The 11,586-nt window shown below is 38.5% G+C and overlaps 1 protein-coding gene across 11 annotated transcripts; it reads left to right on the top strand.

Moving 5' to 3' along the window:
* The first annotated feature begins 256 nt into the window (after window positions 1-256).
* us420 (15.5 kDa protein) lies at window positions 257-11,343 on the top strand. Of its 11 annotated transcripts, none has more exons than XM_014194258.3 (7): window positions 257-470; window positions 1,930-1,957; window positions 5,916-5,968; window positions 6,430-6,502; window positions 6,934-7,037; window positions 10,315-10,703; window positions 10,903-11,343. In XM_014194258.3, the coding sequence occupies exons 2-7, from the start codon at window positions 1,953-1,955 to the stop codon at window positions 11,122-11,124; spliced, it is 846 nt and encodes a 281-aa protein (XP_014049733.1). In that variant the 5' UTR covers window positions 257-470; window positions 1,930-1,952; the 3' UTR covers window positions 11,125-11,343.
* The last annotated feature ends 243 nt before the right edge of the window (window positions 11,344-11,586 follow it).

Genomic DNA, 11,586 nt, shown 5'->3' with positions numbered 1-11,586 from the left:
CGTATCATGGCATCCAAATACTTTGTTATACTGGTATAAGTGGTATTATTAGAATAGGCTGACAAACATTTCTGTCAAATTAATTCAAACCTATATATTGTTGTATGCAATAGATGGTTCAAAGGGGAAGTGAGCTGCAATGGTCCCCCAAAATTGTTGTTTTATTGACAAATTAAAAAGTGCCTTTGCCTCCATGTTTTTTTCTAAAGTGAAAGTTGGTTAAATCTAGCTAGTAGTCTAAAGCCCATGCCTCAGTTTATTTTTCAGTCATGAACCTAGAATGAAGTATGACGCACACAGCACATTGCCTAGTACTTTTCCAGTGAAATATACTGTCCTCTCAAGAGCTCTTCCATTTTATCAGACGTGTCAATGTTGCGTAAACACCGAACAAGGGCGAAAACGACCTCCTTGTTCAGGCAAGAAGAGAACAAAGGCGAGTCACTACACTTTTTACACATTTTAACCTGGTAAGCTATGTTACGATAGACTTGTTTGTAATATAGTTGTTTCATTGAAATTGTGATAGCCTTTAGGAAATGTGTGATGTTTATTTGTGCCAATTACTATTACCATAAACATTGGTTCATTGGTATCGGATCCTGAGTTGGCTAATAATAATAAATATAGGTCTGGTGAAGAAAAGTGTCTTTGGTGAGAAGAAAGTGTTTTAAACTTTGGCTCGAGAAAGCCATTAGATACATTAGATAAGTAGCACTGCTGCGTTTACATGCTATCGGAAGTTCCGACCTGGAAGTTTCACTTCAATGACCCTTCAAATCAGAATTACAAGTCGAGAAACTTTGAGAAAATTGCAAAGTTGTGACCTGCCGAGTTGTGACCATTGACCTTTTACATTTTCAAACAAAAGATGACAACATTTGCAAACAAAAGATGACAACAAATCCGTTTGGCAACTATAATATGAGTAGGGCGTAATGTAGCTAGTTTGATAATATTGTCAATGTTAAGCAAGCTAGCTAACTTCATTATAAGCAACGTTAGTTAGTTTATCAACCAAGCTAAAATCTTATTGGTTGGAGAGTTGTTACGAACAAAAAGCACATGAATGTAGCAAAGTCATATTTCCAACATCACTGTTAGGAAATAGAATGCTCCGACGAGCACATGAACGCAGCATTGACCTACATGGAATTCCCGAACGCTCCATCGCCACACGCAAACTGAATGCTCTTATAGAAAGAAATGCCTATAAAAACATATCTAACTGATGGGATAGAGAAGCTACATTCCTACTTCTAAAATAGAATGTCTATATTAGAAAAACAGGGCTGTGTCATTGCACAGCCATAAGCTTCTATAAGCAAGCTCAACTCTTCTGAGGTTGCTACCTTAATGAAGATGTGTTCCAGGATATACTATAACCAGTTGATATTTCATTTTCAATAAATGTTTCTTAAATTGGCAGTTGTTGTTTTTTATTTACTGAATACACCTACATGAGACAATTTAGGAATTAGGATTCCTTACCTGTAATGATTATGATACGTTAGGTATTATTGGCATATAGATAAATGCGCGCATATATATTTTTCTCCAGTGCAGACATAGTTCTAAAAATAGCATTATTTATTTATTTATTTTGTACTGGAGTTCTCGAAAACTCAAAAAAGGTAAAATTTCCATACCTAAGTTTATACGGAATGTTTAGGTGATACAACTATTTCATGTAAGCCTATTTCAACTTTACTTGGTGTGTTTCACTCAAATCAACTATTTATTTGAATGACATTTTAAATTATAATTTTGTTATGTTCATTGATGGGTTGATAGCCCAATCAACAACAAAAACGATATATATATATATATATTATACATAGACAGTATTTATTTATATGTGTTTGTTTCCTGTTTAAGTGCTTTTTTTGCCCTACTTGTTCACCTGCATTTTTATTGTTTTCCCCACAGTCATCAAGTGAATCACCACATCAATGGGGTAAAGAGATTTTAATATATATTTTTTAAAGATATTAAATATATATATATTTTCAGTACTAGTCAACATTTTGGACACACTCATTCAAGGGTTTTTCTTCATTTTTACTATTTTCTACTTTGTAGAATAATAGTAAAGACATCAAAACTATGAAATAACACATATGGAATCATGTTGTAACCAAAAAAGTGTTAAACAAATCCAAATGTATTTTATATTTTAGATTATTCACTGTAGTCACCCTTTGCCTTGATGGCAGCTTTGCACACTCTTGGCATTCTCTCAACCAGCTTCATGAGGAATGCTTTTACAACAGTCTTGAAGGAGTTCACATATATGCTGAGCACTTGTTGGCTGCTTTTCCTTCACTCTGCAGTCCAACTCATCCCAAACCATCTCAATTGGGTTGAGGTCAGGTGATTGTGGAGGCCAGGTCATCTAATGCAGCACTCCATCACTCTCGTCCCTGGTCAAATAGCCTTACACAGCCTGGAGGTGTGTTTTGGGTCACTGACCTGTTGAAAAACAAATGATAGTTTGACTAAAAATGTGTCTTTCAACTTGCCAAATTGAGCCCTGCTTCAAATGATCACTCTTTCAGAATAACGGTCACTTCGCACTATTCTGTTCTATTTTCTGTTATTACATCATGTTTATACTATAAATAGGTGTCTTGACTTTGACACAAGCTCGGGAAATAAGAGTGTCTATATTAGCAAAACAGGGCTGTGTCATTGCACAGCCATAAGCTTCTATAAGCAAGCTCCACTCTTCTGAGGTTGCTACCTTATTGAAGATGTGTTCCAGGATATACTATAACCAGTTGATATTTCATTTTCAATAAATGTTTCTTAAATTGGCACTTGTGGTTTTTTTATACATTTTTTTATTGAATATACCTACATGAGACAATTTAGGAATTAGTATTCCTTACCTGTAATGATTATGATACATTAGGTATTATTGGCATATAGATAAATGCGCGCATATATATTTTCTCCAGTGCAGACATTGTTCTAAAAATTACATTATTCTTTATTTTTTTTGTACTGGAGATCTTGAACACTCAAAAAAGGTAAAATGCCCATACCTAGGTTTATACGGAATGTTTAGGTGATACAACTATTTAATGTAAGCCTATTTAAACTTTATTTGGTGTGTTTCACTCAAATCAACTATTTATTTAAATTACATTTAAAATTATAATTTAGTTATGTTGATTGATGGGATGGTAGCCCAATCACCAAAACCTGGCATATAATCTGCGTCTCACCAAGACACGGAGGTTGGAACCAAAAATCTCAAATTTGGACTCATCAGACCAAAGGACAGATTTTCACCGGTCTAATGTCCATTGCTCGTGTTTCTTGGCCCAAGCAGTCTCTTGTTATTATTGGTGTCATTTTGTAGTGGTTTCTTTGCAGCAATTCGACCACGAAGGCCTTATTCACGCAGTCTCCTCTGAACAGTTGATGTTGAGATGTGTCTGTTACTTGAACTCTGTGAAGCATTTATTTGCGCTGCAATTTCTGAGGCTGGTAACTCTAATGAACTTATACTCTGCAGCAGAGGTAACTCTGGGTCTTCCTTTCCTGTGGTGGTCCTCATGAGAGCCAGTTTCATCATAGCGCTTGATGGTTTTTGTGACTGCACTTGAAGAAACTTTCCAAGTTCTTGAAATGCACTTGAAGAAAAGTTCTTGAAATCTGTAGTTTCTCTTTGCTTATTTAAGCTGTTCTTGCCATAATATGGTAGTTTACCAAAATAGGGCTATCTTCTGTATACCACCCCTACCTTGTCACAATGCAACTGATTGGCTCAAACGCATTAAGAAGGAAATCAATTCCACAAATTAACTTTTAACAAGGCACACCTGTTAATTGAAATGCATTCCAGGTGACTTCCTCATGAAGCTGGTTGAAAGAATGCCAAGAGTGTGCAAAGCTTTCATCAAGGCAAAGGGTGGCTACTTTTAAGAATCTCAAATATAAAATATATTTTGATTTGTTTATCAATTTTTTGTTTACTACATGATTCCATATGTGTTATTTCATAGTGTTGATGTCTTCACTATTATTCTACAATGTAGAAAATAGTAAAAATAAAGAAAACCCTTGAATGAGTAGGTGTGTCCAAACTTCTGACTGGTACTGTATGTATATATATACACACAGTGGCAAGAAAAAGTATGTGAACCCTTTGGAATTACCTGGATTTCTGCATAAATTGGTCAGCAAATTTGATCTGATCTTCATCTAAGTCACACCAATAGACAAACATAGAGTGCTTAAACTAATAACACACACATTATTGTATGTCTATATTGAATACATCATTTAAAAATTCACATGTAGGTTAGAAAAAGTATGTGAACCCCTAGGCTAATGACTTCTCCAAAGCTAATTGGAGTCAGGAGTCAGCTAACCTGCAGTCCAATCAATGAGACGAGATTGGAGATGTTGGTCAGAGCTGCCTTGCCGTTTAAAAAACACTTAGAAAATTTGAGTTAGCTATTCACAAGAAGCATTGCCTGATGTGAACCATGCCTCGAACAAAAGAGATCTCAGAAGACCTAAGATTAAGAATTGTTGACTTGCATGAAGCTGGAAAGGGTTACAAAAGTATCTCTAAAAGCATTGATGTTCATCAGTCTACAGTAAGACAAATTGTCTATAAATGGAGAAATTTCAGCACAATTGCTACTCTCCCTAGGAGTGGCCGTCCTGCAAAGATGACTGCAAGAGCACAGCGCAGAACACTGAATGAGGTTAAGAAGAATCCTAGAGTGTCAGCTAAAGACTTACAGAAATCTCTGGAACATGCTAACATCTCTGTTGAAGAGTCTACGATACGTAAAACACTAAACAAGAATGGTGTTCATGGGAGGACACCACAGAAGAAGCCACTGTTGTCCAAAAAAAATCATTGCTGCACGTCTGAAGTTTGCAAAAGTGCACCTGGATGTTCCACAGTGCTACTGGCAAAATATTCTGTGGACAGATGAAACTACAGTTGAGTTGTTTGGAAGGAACACACAACACTATGTGTGGAGAAGAAAAGACACAGTACTCCAACATCAAAACCTCATCCCAACTGTAAAGTATGGTGGAGGGAGCATCATGGGCTGCTTTGCTGCCTCAGGGCCTGGACAGCTTGCTATCATTGATGGAATAATGAATTCCAAAGTTTATCAAGACATTTTGCAGGAGAATGTTAGGCTATCTGTCTGCCAATTGAAGCTCAACAGAAGTTGGTTGATGCAACAGGATAACAATCCAAAACACAGAAGTAAATCAACAACAGAATGGCTTCAACAGAAGAAAATACGCCTTCTGGAGTGGCCCAGTCAGAGTCCTGACCTGAACCCGATTGAGATGCTGTGGCATGACCTCGAGAGCAGTTCACACCAGACATCCCAAGAATATTGCTGAACTGAAACAGTTTCATAAAGAGGAATGGTCCAAAATTCCTCCTGACCGTTGTGCAGGTCTGATCCACAACTAAATTCACCCTGCACTGTGAATGTTACACAGTGTGTTCAATAAAGACATGAACACGTATAATTGTTTGTGTGTTATTAGTTTAAGCAAACTGTGTTTGTCTATTGTTGTGACCTAGATGAAGATCAGATCAAAATGTATGACCAAGTTATGCAGAAATTCCAGGTATTTCCAAAGGGTTCACATACTTTTTCTTGCCACTGTATATATATATATATATATATATATATATGAGGCTCCAGGTTATTTAAATGAGGTTTAAATTACGCCCACACTTTGTTTATTACTTTTATTGCCTTGCTGAATTTCATTTGTTTAAGAATTTACTCTGGGCATGTCTGGGTTCTTTACCTAGTTTGCAAATGTGTAGTTCTTCTTTTAATTGTTTTATCTAAATTCATAGATAATTGTACAGTTTAATAAAACAATACTTATACTGTTTTTATAATTTTATACAGGTTGTTACAGAAGGTGAAGACTGAGTTTCTTCTCTGTGAGAGGGGAAAAGAAGGTACCAGCCGACTTTCTTTTTTTGGTGTATTGTCATCCAATGGCCGTTGTATTCAGCCACTCCCCAATTTTAAAAGGAAATGTCTGATTCAGCTGACATGTGAAGCATTTACTGTGAATGTGATCTCCGTGATGTTGGGTACATTGCCTTTAAAATCCGCACTGCCTATTACCCGTAATTGGATTGATTACCGGGTTTTAGACAACCCTAGACCCCAAATTCAACATGTTTGTTTTCAATAAACAATTTCAATAAATAATCAAATTCCATGATAGAGAAATGTAATATCATTTGAAGATAAAGTTGCTTGCTTAATGGTGATGAGTGGCCACTAGGGCCCCTCATTCACTATATGCAAAACACCGGTCTTGTTCGACATTGCAGGCGACTGGAAATTAAAATGCTAGCTAATCCCATACATTTCCATTAATTGTGCTAACTCTAGTTAGCATTCCCTCCAGAAACTCCTTTCAACTTCCTTCAAACTGCATGTAGAGACATAAAAATGGTAACCATGAGTTCATCTGACTCTGGGTAAGTAGAACAATTGCCAAAATCTCAAACTATTCCTTTAAGTGGATTTCAAAGTTATTGACCTTTCAGAATTCAGTGTTCCAGACAACCTCAATTTCTGATATGATTGTATCTCAGATGTCCTACTGTACATTTGGGACCCATTATAACAAGCACTACTAACTAGTCACGGCTCTAAATGGGAACACATCAAGTATATCACGTTTGTCTGATTTATACCATAACTTATTGACAACTGTTTATAACACATCTTTGCTGCTATCTTTTCAGAGTTTTCGTCAGAGCTTTTTCTTCCTCTGTCGTCTTAATGCATAATGGCTGAATTCCTATGTTGAGATATACTAGTGACTCAAACATGTCCATTAAGTCACCACATGTGCCTGTGGGAGACTTATGTGAAAGTTTGAGTTGTAGCACATTTTTCAAACTAGGATTTCACCAGTGATGCGTGACAAATCTCTATGGAAGTTGGTGTGTCCTGGATGTCAGAGAGGACCAAAGAAGAAAAGTTGGATGAAGATATCTCATTATATAGGTAGGCTATCAAGTGTTCAATTGGTGTAACAGAAGAAACATTCCATCAAGGTGTGTGTGGATCTGCAGGTGAATGCATGTGAGCAGTGTTACAGAAGAAAACATGGATGAAGGTGATGGGTGAAGATATTTGGAGTTTATTTGGCTGTATGGGTCAATGAGTGTCTGTGATACCCTATTCCCTTTTCACCACCACCGTTGAAGATTCATTCCGGACTTGGATGATACATTTCCAAAATGAACCTTTCATTAATAATTGACTGTTAGAGTAATTACTTTCCCTATTGGACATTCAAACAAAACAGTATCTGTACATTTTGTGCCTCCAGACAAGGCTATATTTTCCCTATGCTAACCAACACAAAGACAGCTTTCTTTCACCTTCAAAACATGTCACAACTCAGAACGTCAATCACTGACCCAATTTCTGAAACCCTCATTCACGCCTTGACTATTGCAACACCATTCTCTACAGACTCCCTGACAAAACACTGGACCTACTTCCATACATTCAAACTCAGCTGCCAGAGACCTCACACAGAACAGACATTGGGATATCACCCCAAACTTCGTCAAACTTCACTGGCTCCCATTTCAATACAGGATCATCTTCAAACTACTCCTGCTCTCCTACAAATAGACTGGCACCCACATACCTCTCTGACCTCCTGCACCCCTACACTCCCACCGGTTAACTGCGCTCCTCTGACACTGGCCTCCTCACCATCCCTTGCAACAGACTCCGCTCCATGTGAGAACGTGCTTTTAGCAGTGCATTCCCCCAACTCTGGAACCTCCCTCTCCATGTCAGAATCTCAAAATCCATACACATATGGAAGTCCTCACTAAGACACCTCTTCACACAGGACGGCTTGTGTCTAAGCTTTTATCCCTTGTTTACTCCCCTGGTTAGTCTGTCATCATGTTTAGTGCTCTCCCTGCTTAGTCTGTCATCATGTTTAGTGTTCTCCCTGGTTAGTCTGTCATCATGTTTAGTGTTCTCCCTGGTTAGTCTTTCATCATGTTTAGGGCTCTCCCTGCTTAGTCTGTCATCATGTTTAGTGTTCTCCCTGGTTAGTCTGTCATCATGTTTAGTGCTCTCCCTGCTTAGTCTGTCATCATGTTTAGTGTTCTCCCTGGTTAGTCTGTCATCATGTTTAGTGCTCTCCCTGGTTAGTCTGTCATCATGTTTAGTGCTCTCCCTGGTTAGTCTGTCATCATGTTTAGTGTTCTCCCTGGTTAGTCTGTCATCATGTTTAGTGTTCTCCCTGGTTAGTCTGTCATCATGTTTAGTGTTCTCCCTGGTTAGTCTGTCATCATGTTTAGTGCTTTCCCTGCTTAGTCTGTCATCATGTTTAGTGTTCTCCCTGGTTAGTCTGTCATCATGTTTAGGGCTCTCCCTGCATAGTCTGTCATCATGTTTAGTGTTCTCCCTGGTTAGTCTGTCATCATGTTTAGTGCTCTCCCTGGTTAGTCTGTCATCATGTTTAGTGTTCTCCCTGGTTAGTCTGTCATCATGTTTAGTGTTCTCCCTGGTTAGTCTGTCATCATGTTTAGTGTTCTCCCTGGTTAGTCTGTCATCATGTTTAGTGCTCTCCCTGGTTAGTCTGTCATCATGTTTAGGGCTCTCCCTGCGTAGTCTGTCATCATGTTTAGTGCTCTCCCTGCGTAGTCTGTCATCATGTTTAGTGCTCTCCCTGCTTAGTCTGTCATCATGTTTAGTGCTCTCCCTGGTTAGTCTGTCATCATGTTTAGTGCTCTCCCTGGTTAGTCTGTCATCATGTTTAGTGTTCTCCCTGCGTAGTCTGTCATCATGTTTAGGGCTCTCTCTGCGTAGTCTGTCATCATGTTTAGTGCTCTCCCTGGGTAGTCTGTCATCATGTTTAGGGCTCTCCCTGCGTAGTCTGTAATCATGTTTAGGGCTCTCCCTGCATAGTCTGTCATCATGTTTAGTGCTCTCCCTGCGTAGTCTGTCATCATGTTTAGGGCTCTCTCTGCGTAGTCTGTCATCATGTTTAGGGCTCTCCCTGGGTAGTCTGTCATCATGTTTAGGGCTCTCCCTGCGTAGTCTGTAATCATGTTTAGGGCTCTCCCTGGGTAGTCTGTCATCATGTTTAGGGCTCTCCCTGCGTAGTCTGTCATCATGTTTAGGGCTCTCCCTGCGTAGTCTGTAATCATGTTTAGGGCTCTCCCTGCATAGTCTGTCATCATGTTTAGTGCTCCCTGTTTTGTGTACTTTTATATTCTTGCTGATTGTATTGCTTTTATTTTGCTGATTATCTTGCTGACTATCTAAACTCATGATTTTGTATTTTGAAAAGCGCTTAAAATAAAATGTATTATTAATATTAAATCAACCCAATGTTAGGGCTGGCAGTCAAATAATAAATAACATGACTATTAGGCACTCAGAATTTCTATCGATTTATTAATTATCTGATTGAACTTGATAAAAGTTTCATTACTTCCATAGACTTTTGACCTGGATTTTGAACAATCATGGCTGTGGCGAGAATAAGGTCTATTGACCTTAGTGAAACCCTGGCTGCATCTCAAGTTACCACTGCTGTCATGTCAAGAGTACGATTTTAAGGGGATATTTGGAAGATTAACACTGTAAGACTGTAGTACTGACCCACACCTACAAAAGTACTTAAAGCCAATTTCACAAACTTTTGGAGCAAGAAGCTTATCAGTATTGGACACACCAGTTGACTTGGATCACAGGAAGATGTAATCACAGCTGGAAACATGTACTGTGACAGCAACACCCTTGCCTCAGCTTCAACCACATTTCAACTCATCCTCTCAGCAGCAACCTTAGCAGCTAATGGGATTTGGCTGCGTGATTCGAGTCACAGCACCAGAATCCAATACAATACTATCATCCACAATTCAAGCCATTTGCACAAACTTCTACAACAAAAAGCTAGCCTATCAGTTGGGGTCAACAGTTGGATCTTGGATCACAGGAAGAAGTCAGTGCAAGACAACTAGCTGAGCCTATACCCACCGCAGTGGCTATACCTTCAAAGATAGAAAATGCAACAGCTCAAGCCAAAAGCACAATGTGAAAGCATCCAGGAACCACGGTTAAATGTCTGCAATGTGAGCACCAGCCTTCTCATACATCATTGTGTGTTAAAGGAAAGAGCTAATAACACATTAAGATTCAAACCAGTTATTTCTATGTTTGCAGGTTGTACGTAGGATGTTCTGCACTCTTGACAATTACAATGTTAAATATGTTTTCTAATTATTGTCAATTGTTGCCACAGATGCTGTAGAATTCCTCGGCCAAATCAAAGAGATTGTGTCGAAACATCGCAACAACAAGATACTTCTTGCAAAGCCGAAAAGTTACGAGTTGAGAATCGGGGGTCTGGAGGACACTGTCCATGCTGGAGATGGTGAACAGTTAGAAGTTTGGAAAGACTGCTACCTTCCAGAGAGAATGGAGATGGTGGTCATTGGAGCCCTGGATGACTTCCGATGTTCAGCAGCAGGATGGCAGCTGGTTCTCCTATTATGTGAAGATGGCAATGTCTACGCCTACGAGTTTGAAGTTCTGCACCTGGTTGCCAGAAGCTTGGAGGATCTCTTTGAAACTGGAGCTGAGTTTCCAGGACTGGAGAAATTCAGATTTGGAGAATGCTTTGAGGAATTGGTAAGACCCTGCAAAATTACATGAATTTAGCAAACATACTATGATCTATGATATCGTATTGTTATCATCAGCTACAGTGCATATATTGGTCTACATGTCATTGCTCTTGAATCATTCCAAAATTGAAACGTGTCCTTAGACTGAATAAGCTGCTGAATTTACAATGTAGGCTAGTTATTCTACGGTTTTCTTTTTCCAGTCTGAGGAAGAGATGAAGAAAGAGATGCAATGCGATGAAATAAAGAAAATCGATGACGAGCATATTCACTTCAGAAGAAGATTGCAGATTGAGATGCTGGAGGATCTCAAAGCAATCAGTCAATCTGAGGTAATAATGATTCAGACTGAGGGCATGAGAGACATAACAAAACATGACAAAAGTGTGTATATTGAAATCAGGGAAAGCTTAAGACTAAAATAATGCTATGCTTGCTCCTGACCCTAACATGCTGACTAGACCGGGCGTGCGCCATCAGGCGCATGTTGATTTTGTCCACCCACACCAGACGCAATCAAGGACTGGACTTCAGCATGAACGTGTTTTATGTTTTTCTACTTTGAGTATAAAGGCCCAGAAAGGGGCGAAGTTGAAATAGTGCTTGTAAAAATTGTGGGTGATTAAAAAAAACAAAAAAACATACTAAGCCACTAATTGTTTAATTGATTACTATTTCATGACAACCTGTTGTTTTTTTCACAACTATATCCTGCTGAAAATACACTTAAAAGAAGCCACAGCAAGTTCCAAGTTTAACTTAATTATTCCGTACAAAAATTTGGTTTGGATGACAAACACTGCATAAGGGCTAATAAAAAGCAAATAGACACTGTAAAAACAATAATTTAAATAATTCATATGCATGTGATCACATGATTACTCTCC

This window comes from Salmo salar, chromosome 03 (genome assembly GCF_965601325.2).
Source record: "Salmo salar chromosome 03, fSalSal1, whole genome shotgun sequence".
Classification (NCBI taxonomy): Eukaryota; Metazoa; Chordata; class Actinopteri; order Salmoniformes; family Salmonidae; genus Salmo; species Salmo salar.
The sequence above is the reverse complement of the archived record's forward strand: the minus strand, read 5'-3'. Positions and strand labels throughout refer to the sequence as shown.